This window comes from Palaemon carinicauda, chromosome 1 (genome assembly GCF_036898095.1).
Source record: "Palaemon carinicauda isolate YSFRI2023 chromosome 1, ASM3689809v2, whole genome shotgun sequence".
NCBI classification, from domain to species: Eukaryota; Metazoa; Arthropoda; class Malacostraca; order Decapoda; family Palaemonidae; genus Palaemon; species Palaemon carinicauda.
The window spans coordinates 197,372,017-197,389,516 of NC_090725.1; the positions used below are offsets into that span (position 1 = coordinate 197,372,017).

The 17,500-nt window shown below is 39.6% G+C and overlaps 1 protein-coding gene across 1 annotated transcript in view; it reads left to right on the top strand.

Moving 5' to 3' along the window:
• The window catches only part of LOC137636602 (nephrin-like), a 511,471-nt gene that overhangs the window by 368,865 nt on the left and 125,106 nt on the right, over positions 1–17,500 (top strand). Inside the window, exons 9-10 of the mRNA XM_068369033.1 lie at positions 4,445–4,630; positions 9,853–9,964. Of these exons, the coding sequence (XP_068225134.1) occupies positions 4,445–4,630; positions 9,853–9,964 (298 nt within the window). The remainder of the gene's footprint in view (positions 1–4,444; positions 4,631–9,852; positions 9,965–17,500) is intronic.

The following is a 17,500-nucleotide window of genomic DNA, read 5'->3' on the forward strand; positions in this document are numbered from 1 at the left end:
CAGAATTTCATGAAGCTCCTGGTTCCATCCTTTGCAGACGGACCGATGTCAGTTCCTCTGGAATGTCATCTTTCATTCAAAAGACCCCAAATTGTAAAGCATACACACTCCCACAGAAATTTGGTATGGGATATGCATTAATCTCGGAATCAATTCCTTTTGTTGCAGGAACCTTTCTTTATACAAGTTGTATTATATCATGTTTTAAGTGAGGGGAGCTGTCACTAGGTGATATCAGAAATACGTTGTTTGAAAGTTACATCTGTCATATTCTTATAAGTGAAATGGTTATTGTTAAGGATTGGAATGATTGAATTCATTAAATGGACGTCAAGTCCGAATTCATTAAATGCACGCCAGTCCGCTGTTTACTCCTAACATATAGCATTTTTAGGTTAGTTGCTGCCATACACAGTCTAGCTCATTACATTCTCATGGCTAGAAAGGACCCAATTACAGATGATTGAAAGGCTGGTGGGACCACTTTGTTCGATTTAAGACGCCCATTCGTTTAACTGCATATTAAAAAAAAAAGCAAATAATATAAAAAAATTAATTACAATTATTAAAAACAGCAGATAAATGTAACGAAGGATGGTTTATTGAGAAACGAATAAAAAAAAAATTGCAGGGACATGTGGTAAAGCAATGTGTAGAATATAGAAATCGACTTTTGATGGCATTTCTGTACAATGAAAAAGCATTTGATATTGCACACCGGTTAATTTTATGGAGAGTCCTGCGTTATTATGGAGTTCATTGAAGAGGTATCGACGATTAAGAGCCTGCATTGACTAAACTTCAGTTAGCAACAATAACCAGTTGGTGGAAATGTGAGAGGAAATCCACACTGATGATTGGCAATGTGATGTCAGTAACGGGGAATTTCAAATGATATTTGCTGCTCCCACATTAATCAATTTCTGTTGCCAAGACATCCAGGGTGTCTTTAGGAGTGGTCCTTAGCTCCTGGAGAACCCAAGGAAACTGAGGAAACCAGTTGGTGTCATTGCATCGAGACTTAAAAACTGCTTTGATGGTGCGATGTAAATGTACAACATTCCATTAGCTGCAAGGTTGTAGGCAGTTGGATGATGTAGAGTGATATCCAAGATATTCTCTGATGATTTCCACAATTGAGAGGTGCACATGAGGCAGACGTTGCAGTTTAAATACGGATGGCTTCAGGCTAATGAGTGGAACAGGTAATGACGGTAAACAGGTAACGATGTCCTTGTGATATTAGTAGGGGACCTATTACATCGATGTATAAAGTAGGCAAAATGAAGCTGAGTTTGAGAGAAGGGACCTACTCCTGAATTAGTGTGTTGATGTACTCTTGAAGGTTGGCATGAAATGCAAGATGGAACCCAATCCTAAGCATCCCTAGTAATGCCGTGCCAAATGAACCTTGTCTTCTGTAGGTGAGTAATTGATCCCCAAGAATTAAATCAAACACACACGGTCATGGTCTACCAGTACTGGCGTCACAGAGGAGGGTGGCATTGGAGTCATTAAAGGGTGAAGCGTGCACCAGAGCCATGTACTCCGTACGAATATGAAGGGCGTACCTTCTAAGAAGTTGCGAAAGTAATGAAGGAAGAAGCACAAGTATGACGTCGACATAACAAATCATGAAGGGGAGGTACCCTAAAATGGAATCCATGAGGCATTGAAAAATAGCCCCAGCAATACAAACGCCATACCACGAGTAATTGAAAGTGTATGTACCTAAGAGGGTGTTGATGGTGGTCTTGGGGATGTGTTCCTGGTTCATGGGCACTTGATAATACTCCTTCGGTGAAGGAGTTCTGCTTTTAATCAACACATGAGCACAGGGAGCCATCTTTCTTCACGATAATGTGTAAGGGCAACGACAATGGGCTTCAGCCCTTTTGACAAATGACCATTTCTCCCGTTTCGCTAAACTTTTGTTTAGTGTCTGCCAAATGATCCAACGCCATACTCCGGAATGAGGCAAACACGACAAGTCCTGTTGTCTTCATATGGTGATAAATACTGTGCTTGGTGGGAACCATGGGCGTTAGGCAACGTTGTGGATGGAAAATATCTGGATATTACGTGAGCAGGTGTTTGTAGGCAGCCTTAGGTGCACTGATGAAGAGAGTGAGGTCAGAGGGGGTGTGGTGAAGAGGGGCCAATGATTAAGAGTCTGTGTTGGCTAACCTTAAGTAAGTAACACCAACCAGGAGGTGGAAATGTGAGAGGAACTTCACACGGATGATTTCCACTGTGACGTCAGTAATGTGGAATTCCCAATAATATTTGGTGTTCTAAAATGATAATGTGAAGCTCTCACATGGTTGGGGATTACAGATCCACTGGCAGCTACCAGATGGACTTTTGTCAAGCTTAGATAGACTATGTTGTGCATTGGGTAGTGGTTTTGGCAGAGGAGAACGATAGGCACCAGTATCTACCAAAAACCACACGCCCATACCTACATCCTGTATAAAGAGAAAATTAGCAATTGGGAGGCCAACGCCACAAGCGATGGCCTACTTATAAGTTGTTTGGTCACTTACAGCCATTCGCACATTTCTTCGCAGCAGCCGTGAATTTGGAATGGTAGTAGCATAACTACAACCGATGAGCGTCACTAAGGGGCTGGAGAGGTCGTTAATTAGTGCGCGAACGAAAGGTGGCATATGTGGGTGGTGGGTGCTTTATCTCCGCTCAAGCAGGTCATGTGGTGGGCGACTGTGTCCCACTCCATTCACGTCTGTTTTAGTCAATAATGTATATTTTTCCTCTTCGTCAGGAATAGAGGCCTTGATGGAGGTCTTGAAGGTGGTGAAGTGGTATTTATATGGGCCATCGAATTTGGTCATCAGGTCATTCATGGGCAAGATATCGACACTGGGGATGGAAGCACATACAGGTTTGGGTAGGCATTGTACAAAAAGGGCATGAAGTAGATTCATCTCCTGAGGAGAGCCATCTGCGGTACCTTGTAGGCGAGTGATAATAATCATTTTTCTGAGCTGGTACTAGCCATTGAGAGCATCATATGCTACTGGGGTGTCCTTTGGTTTTTAAAGCCAATCGTAGATTTACTGGAAAGTGAGCTAGAGGATAATCGTGAGGACATAGACTGTTTTAGTGCTTGAATGAATCATGCTCTTGAAGCTAAACTGATCCCTGCTGGGTGAAACCAAGTGAATGCCACTGTAATGGTGAAGGCTGGTAGTTTCATGGATGTGACGTGGAGAGAAGAGACAGGGTTGTAGTGCGGCATCATCAAACAGTAAGGAGCAGCAGTGAGGGGAAAGACGGGAGGAAGCTGCTCCTCCGTCGGTCACCAATTGTTTTTAGTGAGCTTTTAGGTTATAACAGAAAAGCGAGAGGAATGGAACTGAACTTTATTAAACAAACAATAAGCTTATATACAAGAATCACGGGCAAGAACGTCACAATTATTCAAATCTGGCTAATGAATCAAAAAGTCAATTATGTTTTTAAGTATTATCATATTTATCATTTATCATAATGCCTGGTACTATTTAATAGTTGATTATTAGTTGTTTAAATGTTATTTCCTAAAAAGAGTTGTTCTTTAATCTTTTTTTTTTCTTTTTTTTTTATCGAACTTTAAAATTGCTGGTTAGTTTACTTAGATTCTGTATTTTCTGAAAGGACAACTGTTTCAGGAAATGGCAGTTAAACAACCAAACTCATAAAGAATAACAAGTATTATGGTAAATAATGATAACAATAATAACACTTAAAAAACACACACACACAAACACACACACACACACAAACACACACACACACACACACACACATATATATATATATATATATATATATATATATATATATATATATATATATATATATATATAATTTTAAAATCTTATAGTCCTTCCTCTAGAGTATTTCCATGTCTCCAATTACTATTGATATCTTAATATCCTAGTCTCTCTGGAGGTGATACCTTTGTTCAGTCGTTGCATCCTCAGCCACATCCCTACCATCCAAGCTATCTTCTGTGTTTGGTTAACCTTCGCCACCTACATTAGTAACTACACTTTCACAGCTATGCACGATTACTGGTTCAGATGTAGGTGAAATAACAATCGATATCATTATTACCTTTAGGTAAAAATGGTCGGATAAGCATAGAACGTGTAATTTTTATGTTGTAAAATGGGCCTTCTTCATCTATATTATCCGGTTCAATGATATGACATACGTTAGTTTTAGTACTAAAAGCAATATTCACATAAATGTTTGAGAGCAATTTAAGGAATAATTTTTTGCGAATCACTATCCATAAGCTGGTATGGTATTATTAGTTAATTATATATATCCCAATCCTAATGATATTATCCCTGATTGTTTTTACTGAATTTTGTACGCTCTAAGGTTGTCAACACTTCGTTTAACTCCTCTTTTCTATTATACTCATATATGACAGGAAAATTAATTGCGTCTACCCAAAGTTCAGTTGAGGAAGAAGAAGGTGGTGGGTGGATCACATCTTCGGTGTTGAAGGAAAAAATCTCAGGTGTTGGCAAAACAACGCACTTCACCGTCGAATGCAGAGCTTCCAACCCGGCTGTTGACAACACTGTCAAGGCAACCAAAGTCATTACGATCACAAGTAAGTAAAAAAATATTTTATCCTGGTGCTTCAAAGTTATAATCAGTATAAAACCTATGTTTGAGGATGATAATAAAATTTTAGAAAAACATTTTATACACTACGGCTCTTCATTATAAAGAAAATATTCTCCCCACCATCAAAAGATGTGTTATTTTTCTGATATCTTTTGAGAATTAGCTTTTGCTTGATAGAATTTCTGGTTGTCTTGCAAAATTAGCTATTAATGGCTTCTAAAAGTACTGAAATCGTCTTGTCTGGATGTTAAAAGAAGTCTGGTGGCTTTGTTATATTTCATAATGTAATACAAATGTTTTCTAATCCGTTATAACTGCATATGTCCTGAAAGACATAAAGCAAAAACGAAACTGCATCCAAAAGGACATATCTCAATTTTAACTGACAATAATTGCATGGATGTATGCGACATGGATAAATTCATACGAACCGCTAACACTAATCTCTCTCTCTCTCTCTCTCTCTCTCTCTCTCTCTCTCTCTCTCTCTCTCTCTCATATTCTCTTTATGTTTAGGTTATATATCATGATTGGAATTGCTATGAGGTGTCGTATGGTACATCAGTAACTCGCCCTAAAAGGAAACCTATTATTAAGATAATTTTATAAGGTAACACAAAGGAGAGATAGCCGATAATAAAATCAATCTCCAAAATATACCTTTAATAGAATAAGATGGTCAAGAACAGGTTAATTATTTACAGAAATCTGATTAGCAGTAAAATTTATATCTTCAAAAAAAAAAAAAAACGTGAGATATTTCTGTTAGATCTGGTCCAAACTAGATTAACGTCGATGGATTTAAATCTGATCTTCCAAATATAAAGAATTGGTCGATTTAAATATGCACCCCTCTTGATATTTATAAAAAAGAAAATACGAAATAATTATGTATTTTTAGTTATAAAACATATTAGAAAATCATTGTTTTTAATTACAATTGGAATATATTGGAGGCCATGCTATGAAGATATTAATATATATCTTATTTTGAGATGATTAAGCACTCCATTTTCTTACTGCATACAACCTGTTTGTGCTTATATTGATGACAATGGAAGCAACATTGTCATAGTGATGACCGGTACTTCCAGTGTAAGTCTGGTAGTGAAGAAATAAATTTCAATTTCTGCAATCTGTTGTTGGATTCTCAGTACTCTACATCCTTTCCCTTGTTTTTATTATTATTATTATTATTATCATTATTATTATTATTATTATTATTATATGCTAGGCTACAGCCCTATTAGGAAAAGTTGGAAACTATTAGCCCAGGGGCTCCAACAGGGAAAATACCCCAGTGAGGAAAGGAAACAATGAAAAATCAAATATTTCAAGAATAGTATCAACATTAAAATAAGAATGTAAACTGTAAGAACTTTAACAAAATAAGAGGAAAAGAAATAAGATAGAATAGTGTGCCTTGGTGTACTGAGCTTGCTGTGTTAGTTGGTGTTCCCCTTTGTTAAACCATCAAATATTCTGTAAGTTAATGAATTAAATACTGATTAGATCAAAATAATTTGGATTGAGATGTTTCACATAATCCATGCAGGGTATATCCTTTATTAATGTCTATTCATAATGTTTTATTAGGTCCGTTGATCTATAAAATTGAGATAGCAAAAATGGTAAAATCAATGTAGAATTATTTGATTCTTTATATATATATATATATATATATATATATATATATATATATATATATATATATATATGTATATATATATATATATATATATATATATATATATACATATATATATATATATATATATATATACATATATATATATATATATATATATATATATATATATATATATATATATATATATATATATATGTTTATATATATATATATATATATATATATATATATATATATATATACATATACATATATATATATATATATATATATATATATATATATATATATATATATATATATATATATATATATATATATATATATGTATATATACATATATAAATATTACATTGATTTCTATTTAGGTTGAAGTATCCATGATTTTCAAGTACAGAGATGATTTTAGGATTATCTTTAACCAGTACACGTAAATTTGATTACATTGTTTTCGTGTGCTTCGTATTTGTTTATTTTCTATATGGTCATTGCATAATTTATTCCTTAGCATCTATTGTCTTCCCCCTTATGTTTATGAATATTATTTTCTTTTCTTTTGAAGAACATATTTTGCAGTACTCATTTTCTTGTGTTCACTAACCATTGTTACTGTCTACACTTAGCTTCAAGTTATTGTAAGGTGCTAAGAGATGCGTAATTAAACTCAACTTTATTAATTTCCTTGTTTCCTTTCCTTACTGGGTTATATTTCCTGTTGGAGCTCTTGGCCTTATGGTATATTGCTTGTCTAGCTATGGTTGTAGTTTAGCAAAGTAATAACAATAATTACAATAATAATGATAACAACAACAACAACAACAACAATAATAATAATAATAATAATAATAATAATAATAATAATGATATATGATATATTATTATTATTATTATTATTATTATTATTATTATTACTTGCTAAACTAACACCCTAGCTGGAAAAGCAGTATACCATAAGCCCAAGGGCTTCAACTGCGAAAATAGCCCAATGAGGAAAGAAAACAAGGAAATTAATAAACTACAAGAGAAGTAATTAACAACTAAAATTAATTATGTTAAAAACAGTAACAATATTACAATAAATATCTTATTTATAAACTATCAAAACTTCAAAAAACAAGAGGAGGAAAAAATTATATTAAGATATCGTTGCCGAGTGTAACTTCAAGCACGAGACTTTGTCTTGTGAAACATTTACAAATCAAATATAAAGACATTTATAATAATGGAGTTGTTTAGATACATTAGAATATTCAAAATATATATCAGCCACGTTTAAGTTTTTTAGTGTATGCTATTCCTAATTGGCTTGATATCTTAACTTTTACATAGTCCCCTCAGATTTGTAACTTGTTTTTGAGCCTTAATTCATTGAGCTGATCACCAAAGCATTTCTTGTCTTTTCAAGCTAATATATGCCAACAATTGCATTCTCCCTCTCTCTCTCTCTCTCTCTCTCTCTCTCTCTCTCTCTCTCTCTCTCTCTCTCTCTCTCTCTCTCTCTCTCTCTCTCTCTCTCTTTCTAAACAAATATGTTTATGATTTATTTTTGGCTTTAACTGTGAAAGCATTACTATCTTTCATTTTAAGACAAGCATCCTTTGAACTTTTTATTGAGACTCACAAGTCCCTATACCTATCCGTAAAATTCTTCTCCGGACTCCTATCCCTTCTCTGTATATCAAATTCAAAGACATCTTAGATGTTTATTTTTCGTCATCAGAAATATATCTAGTCAATATTAGATTTTTATTGATTATCTTTCCTAGTTGATATTGTTATCTGTCATAAGGTAGACATTTCAGTCTGAAAAAAAAAATAAGTAGACATTAGATTGATATTTTTAACTAAATAGCTGATAATTTCTTGAAAGTAACCTTCGAATCTTTGGGGAGGGATAAAGATCACTAATTACTACGTGAATCATAATAATTAAAATTTTCCACCTCCGGTATGTTACTCTGCCAATAACAACATCTTATGACTGTCATTGCGTGCCCTCCTCCCCCGGGGACACAAACCCCCTCTCCCTTTCCCCCCGCCTCATCCCCCTTACTACACTCTACACTCATACGTCCACAACGTGCGACTAAACTCTCCAGTGACCTTTTAAATATCAAGAGAGAGAGAGAGAGAGAGAGAGAGAGAGAGAGAGAGAGAGAGAGAGAGAGAGAGAGAGAGAGAGAGATGCTAAAATTAAATTGAATAACAAATCTATCATAATAAGAAACACGTCAGCCCTTCGCTATTGTTTTAATCCTGGGCTCTTTATTCCAACTTTCCTGAGATAGTAAAACCGTCCTGAACATCCAAACTAGGTCTTATCTCGAGAGAAACACCCTATCCAAGGAATTTTGTTTTTCCATTAATTAAGAGATTTATGATGTATAACATAATCTGTTACCCTGATCATAATTATATATATATATATATATATATATATATATATATATATATATATATATATATATATATATATATATATATATATATATATATATATATATATACATATATATATATATATATATATATATATATATATATATATATATACATATGTATGTGTGTGTGTATACATATAAATTTAATTTATAATTTTCTTAGATGAAATACCTTTCTATGGCCAATTAATGTCCGAACTGTGTTTATTCATTATTTTTTAATTGTCCTGTTCATCAACAATCATTTATTGAATTTGCCTTTCTTCTCAAAAGATGTTGCTTGCTGGTAATCCAATATGACTAGGACATTATCAAAATCAATTCTAGGATAGGAAGTCGGATGAAGACAATCCGAACACAGTCAATATCATTATGAACTGTGTATTTCAGTTGCCAATTCTAACAGGTGACATATTCAGTGAATGAAAGATATATGTAGAAACATTCCTGGTATGAAGAAGGTGTAATAAACTATATCTAGCCACTTTTGTTTTTCTTTTTTAGAGATCAATAAGGTTTTCAGCACCATAATATCAACTAATCATGCAATTAATAATTTAAGATTATGCCTCTTTGACTGATTATGCTCATTCACAAATATGTTTGTTCCTAAAGATAGAACTGCTTGCATTTTTCTTCAGTTAAATAATTTCAGTAATGAATAAGTTGTAGGTAAAAACCCAGTTAATATTATCTTCCGAAATTCAATGCGATATTTTAGACATTTACAACTATTATATGAAATTGAAATTTATTAACCGTAACATAATTGATGTTTTTATTATGTGTTATCCTGGAAATTTATATAAAGTACATTGTTTATGAAAGATATAAACTGAAGCCTAATCCCCATTTATTGAGAAGCAAAGTTATTTTCACTGTACACAGTTATAAAGGTCTTTTGTCCATAATCCATCACAACTCAAATTTACAACATGCAATCATAGAGGTGTAGCATCTGCTCTTCAAATACTCCCCTGTTACATTTAGGGCAGATGGAAAAGAATAAAATACAGTTCATAGCCTATTTGGTATTGGCATTCCCTAAGCAATCGATAGATTTATTCCTACATTGTATGCTGGCGTAATCGTCCCATTTTATAAAACCGACAGAACCGCTGGGAGCTCCTGTGCTTGAAGGCGATTTTGGACGTGACATAATAGCGGATAGCATCATCCTCATCTCCTGCTTCACCGTTGGGGGTTTTCCCCCACCCACACTTAGGTAGGTGACATTATTTATCTGTACACTCCAGGATAATTCATATATATATATATATATATATATATATATATATATATATATATATATATATATATATATATATATATATATATATATATATATATACATATATATATATATATATATATATATATATATATATATATATATATATATATATATATATATTTATATATATATATATATATATATATATATATATATATATATATATATATATATATATATATATATATATATATAACGGATTTTGAGCGAAGCAAAAAATCTATTTTTGGGTGAGATGGCCATGTCGTCCTGATGGAAGTTCCTATAGGGTAGCTTCCTAGGGTATATTACAACTACGGCGATATTCCCAGAGAATTTACCTTAAGGTACCAGAATTCTAACTCCTGGAGCGAGTATCCCTCGTGAAAGGGATATCGCGACATATCAGAGGACGTATTCTAGACACGTCACATGGCAATCTACATCCTGGACAGAGATTTCGTCTCGTAGGAGGTGATTGGCGAGATACGAATTCGGGAAAGAAAAAGGGGAGCCGCTCCCAAGGCTTCCCTATCCCCCGATTCGTATGCGTGCCTGGCGCCAATCCTGGCGCCATCTGTATTCCTTGTAGCGTACACGAGGTGCTACAGATACCGTATGTAGGGAGGGGTCCTACAGCCCTTTCTTAGAAAGGCAAGGGCGGGTCCATCAGGACGACATGGCCATCTCACCCAAAAATAGATTTTTCGCTTCGCTCAAAATCCGTTTTTTGGGCTCAAGCCATGTCGTCCTGATGGAAGTGTACCAGAGCATTACTGTATCTGTGGATTCTCAGAACGTGCCGTACTCCCCGGAGGTAATTTTTTCCCGGTCGACTAGACCTAGAGACCTAAGATGTTACCGTTATACATCTTTTCAACTAACTATAAACTATGTTAGAGCTTCCTGCCCCCTACAGGGAAGAGTCCTACTAGACTCTGGAAAAGTCTCGAAGAGTACATATATCTATGTATGAATACCAGGCAAGCTAATATAGTGGTCTCGCCCTATATTAAGTAAAGCATAGTTTGTAAAGAACCACTGCGTCAATATGAAATATCGACCAGTTCTCCGCACAATACTTGTATTGGACAAAGGTTTTATATCCCCATAGGAGGAAAACCAATGCAACATAGCTTGCATAAAGGAACAATTCTATTAGAATTATCCCAGATAAGGTACATAGAATGAATGCTCAATTATACCAATAAATTGACACAGGTGAAGGAGACGCAAGGTTCTCAAGAACCAGATTATTGACAGGCAATAAATAGACAGGTTAACCACAATTATATATATATATATATATATATATATACATAAGAAGAGGATAACCCAAAACTTTAAGCATAAGTATGATAGTAAACAGAGCTTGTTTGTCTGAAAGAAAAAACATTAGATGCCACTTTTAAGATACCGAGGTATCAAAGTCATAAAAGCCTGTATTACAAATCAATGACATTAGCGTTAGAAACGCTCGGCACACATGTCTGCACTTATGCTAGGTTCACCTTCGGAAATGGAAAAGTCTGGATGGGCAACACAGTGCTCTCACTTAGATTGTAGTACAGTATGTAACTACACACTCACCCTGGAATTAATCGTCCCAATTAAGACCACTGTTCCTCGCAGAGTTAAACAGTAGGGTTAACACCGCGACCCACTGCTACCACAGATATCTTTTAGTTCCTCTACTTGCTTCGCATAGTGGTGAAAGAACACTCTGGAAGAGTTCCAGCCAGTGTATGAACGGAGATGTTCAAAATCCATACAATTAAAGAAATTTAAGAATGAGGCAACTTTCCTCGGATCGTGACCTGCGGGTGTATTGTCAGGATCCGCTCTGCGAATAAAATATGTGATTTTCGCTCTGAGTTGATTCAGAGATAAATTTGAGCCTGATGTTTCTCCCCTGAATAGTTGACCACCCTTGAAGTCTGAAGTTCTATGAAGATAGACCTTTAGGCATTCTACTGGACATAGAGATGCATCTTCTTTCAGAGGGCAGATTCTCCAGGGACCCCACCTGTTGGTGGGTAACTCATTCTTGGCGAGAAACGTAGGATCCGGAAACAGGTTCAGTTCTCCCCCATCCAGGAACTGAACACGACCTGCCTCTCTCGAGAGGCTACAATCTCACTAACCCTGGCCCCGGACGCGAGTGCAAAATAGGAAAATAACTTTTTGTGTCAAATCCTTTAACGCACACTCTTCATTGCTCAACAGAGAAGCGAAATGAAGAACTTGTCTAAAGACCATGAAATGGGCTTTGGAGGTGCTGAAGGTCTGAGCCTAGCACAGGCTTTCGGGACTTTATTAAAGATCTCGTTACCTAGGTCGACCTGGAAGGCATATAGAATGGGTCTTGTCAAAGCAGACTTACACGCTGATATTGCCTTCTAGTAGATTTGCACTTATATTCCTCAAGGAAGTCTATACTGGCTTTCGAAATCCCGAAACGCTTTCTCACCGCTAGGGAGAGAAAATCATGAGCTGCAGGGTCCGGGTTTTCTGTAATGAAGCGCAGACAGTTGACTTCTGGACTCGCTGGGTCAGAACTGGATCTGGTAGTGGTACAAACTTCAGCTACAGTTCCAATGCCAGGAGGAACCACACGCTGTTCGGCCACTTGTGGGCCACTATTGCCGCTATCCTTTGAAGGATCTCAGTTTGTTGAGGACCCTCAACAGAAGGTTGTGAGGAGGGAACAGATAAATCTTGGACCATCTGTTCCAGTCGAGGGACATAGCGTCCACTGCTTCCGCTAAGGGGTCCTCGTACGGGGCACGTACAGGGGCAACTTCTTGTTGTCTTTCGTCGCAAAGAGGTCTATCTGCAGTTCTGGGACTGATTCAGAATGAAGGAGAATGATCCTGCGTCTAAGGACCATTCCGACTCTATGGGTGTGAACCTGGATAGAGCGTCCGCTGTCACATTGCGGACTCCTTGAAGGTGAACTGCCGACAGGTACCACTTCTTCTTTTCCGCCAATCGGAAGACGGCCAACATCACCTGGTTGAGAGGTGGTGACCTCGATCCTTGTCGATTCAAGTATCTCACAACTACCTCGCTGTCTATCACCACCTTATGTGGATCGAGTGACGCGGGGAGACTTTCTTTAAGGTAAGGAGCACTGCCCTAGCTTCTAGAAAGTTCTATGTGAAAGGTCTTGAATAGCCTGGACCAAGTCCCCTGGACTTTTTTCCGATGAGAGTGACCTCCCCATCCCTCCTTCGAGGCGTCTGAGTGAATCGTCACCGACGGGGGAGGTGGCTGAAGAAGAACCGACTTCTTTAGATGTCTGGCTTGGGACCAAGGCCTGAGAAGAGTACTTAGCCGAAGCGGCTGGTCTTCTCAGATCTCTTCACGCGTTTGATGCATAACTTCTCCAAACTCCGATTGCATCCTTTAGCTGTGCTCTTAGCACTGGGTCTGTCACCGAAGCAAACTGGAGAGAGCGCAGTACTCTCTCCTGCTCGTGTCTTGATATCCTTTCGGAATCTTGAAGTCTCTTGACAAAACCCGCTATCTCCTTCCTTTTCTTCGCCGGGGTGGAGAAACGGTGTGACAAAAGGTCCCAGTGGATTCCAAGCCACTGGAACTTTTGAGATGGAAAAAGTCGAGACTTTTTCTGTTGATCTTGAAGCCTAGGTACTCTAGGAACTGGATCACTTGACTGGAAGCTTGCAAGCATTCTATCTCGGATGCTGCCCACACCAACCAGTCGTCCAGGTAGGCTACTACCTGAATTCCCTTTAGGCGTAATTGTTTGAGAGCTACGCTCGCAAGCTTCGTAAAAATCCTTGGGGCTATGTTTAGCCCGAATGGCATGGCTCCGAAGGCGTATAGTCTTCGTTGTAGCTTGAACCCTAGGTAGGGGGAGAGTCGTTGGCTAATTGGGATGTGCCAATAGGCGTCTGACAAGTCTATAGAGACGGAATATGCCCTCTTGGGCAGTAAGGTCCTTATGTGTTGCAGTGTTAGCATTTTGAATTTGCAATTCACTATGAACTTGTTGAGTGGCGATAAGTCCAGAATGACTCTGAGCTTTTCCGAGTCTTTCTTGGGAACACAAAACAGCCTCCCTTAGAAATTGATGGGCTTCACCCTTCGGATCACCTTTTTTCTCCAACAGTTCTTGAACGTACTCCCCCATAACGGGGGTGGAGTGTTGGAAAAACCGAAGGCACGGGGGTGGAGTGCTGTACCAGCTCCCGCCCAGTCCATTCTTGAGTAGGCTGTGGGCCCAGGGATCGAAGGTCCACCGATCCCGAAATTTTAGAAGTCTCCCTCCTACCGGTATCACCCCACTTGGACTGCCGTCCTAAGGTCTTGCCTTCCTGACCACGACCACCCCTGAATCCCCTTCTCCTTGAGGGGCGTCTAGACGAGCCTCTGGCTGCTCCTCTAGGCTTTGCTCGAAAGGAAGTAGACTGCCCTTCGAACGCTGGGGTGAATGCCGTGGACTGTGTCGACACGGCCTGGGGTACCCACTGAAAGGTGGTCGGGGTTTGTGCCACGATCTGGGGCACTGGGGGCAATGGCAATTGCAGTTGCTGTTGCTGTCTAAGAGGCTTGGCTGGCCGAGACGGTAGCCTAGTCCTCATAGTCTTCCTCTTTGGTTGAGGACCCTCATCCGGGGAAGACTTTCTTTTGATAGCCAGGCCCCACTTCTGGAGAAGGTTTGTATTCTCCAAGGCGGCCTTATCAACAACTTCTTTGACCAAGTCGGTAGGGAAAAGGTCTTTTCCCCAAATGTTGGAGGAGATTAGTTTCTTTGGCTCGTGCCTCACCGTAGCCGAGGTAAACACGAACTCCCTACAAGCTCTCCTTGCCTTGACGAAGCCATAAAGGTCCTTCGTCACTGTGGCCAGATGAGGCTTGGCCACTACCATGAACATTTCATGGACCTTGGGGTCACTTGCCATCGTCTCGAGAGTAGTCTGAAGAGACATTGAGGCAGTCAGTCTTTCTTTTGTATCGAACTCACTTCGCAAAAGATAGTCAGACAGCTTAGGGAGGTCCTTGCCGAACTGACGTCCGGCAATATCAGCCTCCAACTTTCCCACTGAGAACGTAAGATGGACGTCCTTCCAGTCTTTGTGGTCCATAGGCAGGGCCAGCGACAAGGGTTTACACTCCTCTAGGGAGGGGCAAGACTTGCCGGCCTCAATTGCTTTTAGTACAGCCAGAAACCCTTTCTGTAAAAAGGGGAAGGCTCTAGTAGGCGAGGACACAAAGGAAGGGAGCTTCCTATTCAATGCGGCTACCTTTGAGTTAGAGAAGCCCCTCTCTTTCATCGAGGATGAAAGTAGAGCTTGAGCCTTAGCATGGTCCATCACTATGACCTCCTTCGGCTCTGTCTCCTCCTTTGAAGCTGGTTCCTTCCTCAGCCGGACATAACAGTCCGGATATGATGCCTTGCTGGGCCAGAATTCCACCGTCCAGGGGAACTGAGCCCAGCTTATCCGAGATGACGATCTTTCCAGTCGTCATCGGCATGTGCTCAGCATACCTCCATGGGTTAGCATCTGAGCACAAGGGAAGGTCTTTCACATTGAGCTTTTTCTGGGGCCCATGTGATTCTGCAAGGCACTGCATTCGCAGTTCCATTGCAGCCGCCTTCTCCTGATTCTCCTTCTGCATTTGTTGGATCATTCCAACAATAGAAGAGAGGGCCTGTCCCAGCTCTACTGGGAGACTGGCCGATGTAGAGGGGATTGAACTTCATCCTGGGCTTCTGCCAGGAGGTCTTCCTCCTGACACCCATCCACATCAGACATCCTGTCATCTAGCTGGATGTCTTGCATCGCGACCGCGACTTCAGTATCCACCTGGATCTGAACTTAGGGGATCTCCTCTTGAGGCTGGGGAATCACTGCATCAGCTGATGCCTTAGGGAAAGGATACGCCCTCATCTTCTCACTTGGAAGATAAGGGCCAGAAGTGTTCTTTTGGAAGCCCCTTACCCAGGTACGAAGCTTCTTCCTAGCTATTTAAATGTCTCAGTAATCAGGTTAGTGCACACAGTACATACCTGAGGGTCCCAATACCGGAGATCATCCTTGGAGACAGCGTATGCTGCGTGTCTCCTACAAAACTCATGTCCGCAGAGGTTCTTGCTGCTGACATTGCAGAAAGCACTTCCCCACTTCGGAGTGTCCTTCTGTAAAGAGAAGAAATTTCCATGAGTATCAAGTGAACTATGTATCACTGGATATGCATAGTATAACATAACAATTCATAAAGGAAAGACACACACTTGTGTTTCCTTCACAACCCATTGTTGCAGCCTTCCAGATAATAAAATCAAAATGGTTTATCTCTTCTAGAGTAACCAATGCAAGGTTTCCAGAGGAAACAGGTGGAGCTCACACCTAAGCAATGATTTTAAAATCCTGGATAATAGACAGGGAAGAACTCAGCTTCCTATCTGAGGGCAACAGCAAAGGGATGTGCAAGAAAACACAATAGTGTTAGAAGATACAGTGCTGTACCAAAACCCTTACTATAGTTTTCTTCTTACTGTATATGCTATACAGAAGAATACTAGTACAGTATAGGGGGATGTGTGCCGGCCTGCCTTTGCCGGCCGGCACACACCACAACTAGCTTTAAAGTATACTACTTAACAGCTATAGGGCGGCAGCACTCTGGTTCAAATGCCTGTGCCGGTCGGCAGCAACTGCCGGCCAGTAACAGCCAGTGTTGGCCGGCAATGGCTGCCGGCCAGCAACTACACAAGGTAGTACCCAGCTGCCGGCCACACTCTTGGTGACCGGCAGACAAGGGTTGACATAAGCCGGCCGGCAAAGGTACAAGACCGATGCCAGCCGGCAGCAAAAGAACCAGAGGACTACACCTGCCCGGCTGCCGGCCTCATAGGCCGGCAGCCGGGTCAGGTACAGCACTAGAAAAAAAATAGAATGGATGCCGGGATAAGAGTGTACACAACCTCCAAGCCCGGCAACCGAAAGAGTGCATATAAGGAAGGGGAGAAACTAATTCAGGCTTCCTGACCAATGCCGTCTGGCTCTACAGGCAGGCATGGATGAGGGACCAAGAGAGGTCCGGGCAGCACTCGAAAACATAAGACCCTTGCCGGCCAGCAGCTCTGCCGGCCGGCAAGGGGCTGAGTCAATTCCACATCCTAACCTATACTAGGTCCAGAAGTAGAACGACGTACAGTACAGTAAGACCCCTGCCGGCCAGCTCTGCCGGCCGGCAAGGGGCTGAGTCAATTCCACATCCTAACCTATACTAGGTCCAGATGTAGAACGACGTACAGTACAGTAATGGCACGGCCATTACGAAGAAAGAGGGGGAAGGGACAAGAGGGTACTGCCAACCTTGCTTTAGTGACAGATCACCCGCAGCCAAGAAACTTATCTTAGCCTAAGGGAGATCTAAGGGGAAAGGCAAGCAATATTTGCCAGCTTCCAGAGCACCAAAGCAAGGAAGGCGTTGCTACTCCCAAGGGAAGAACTT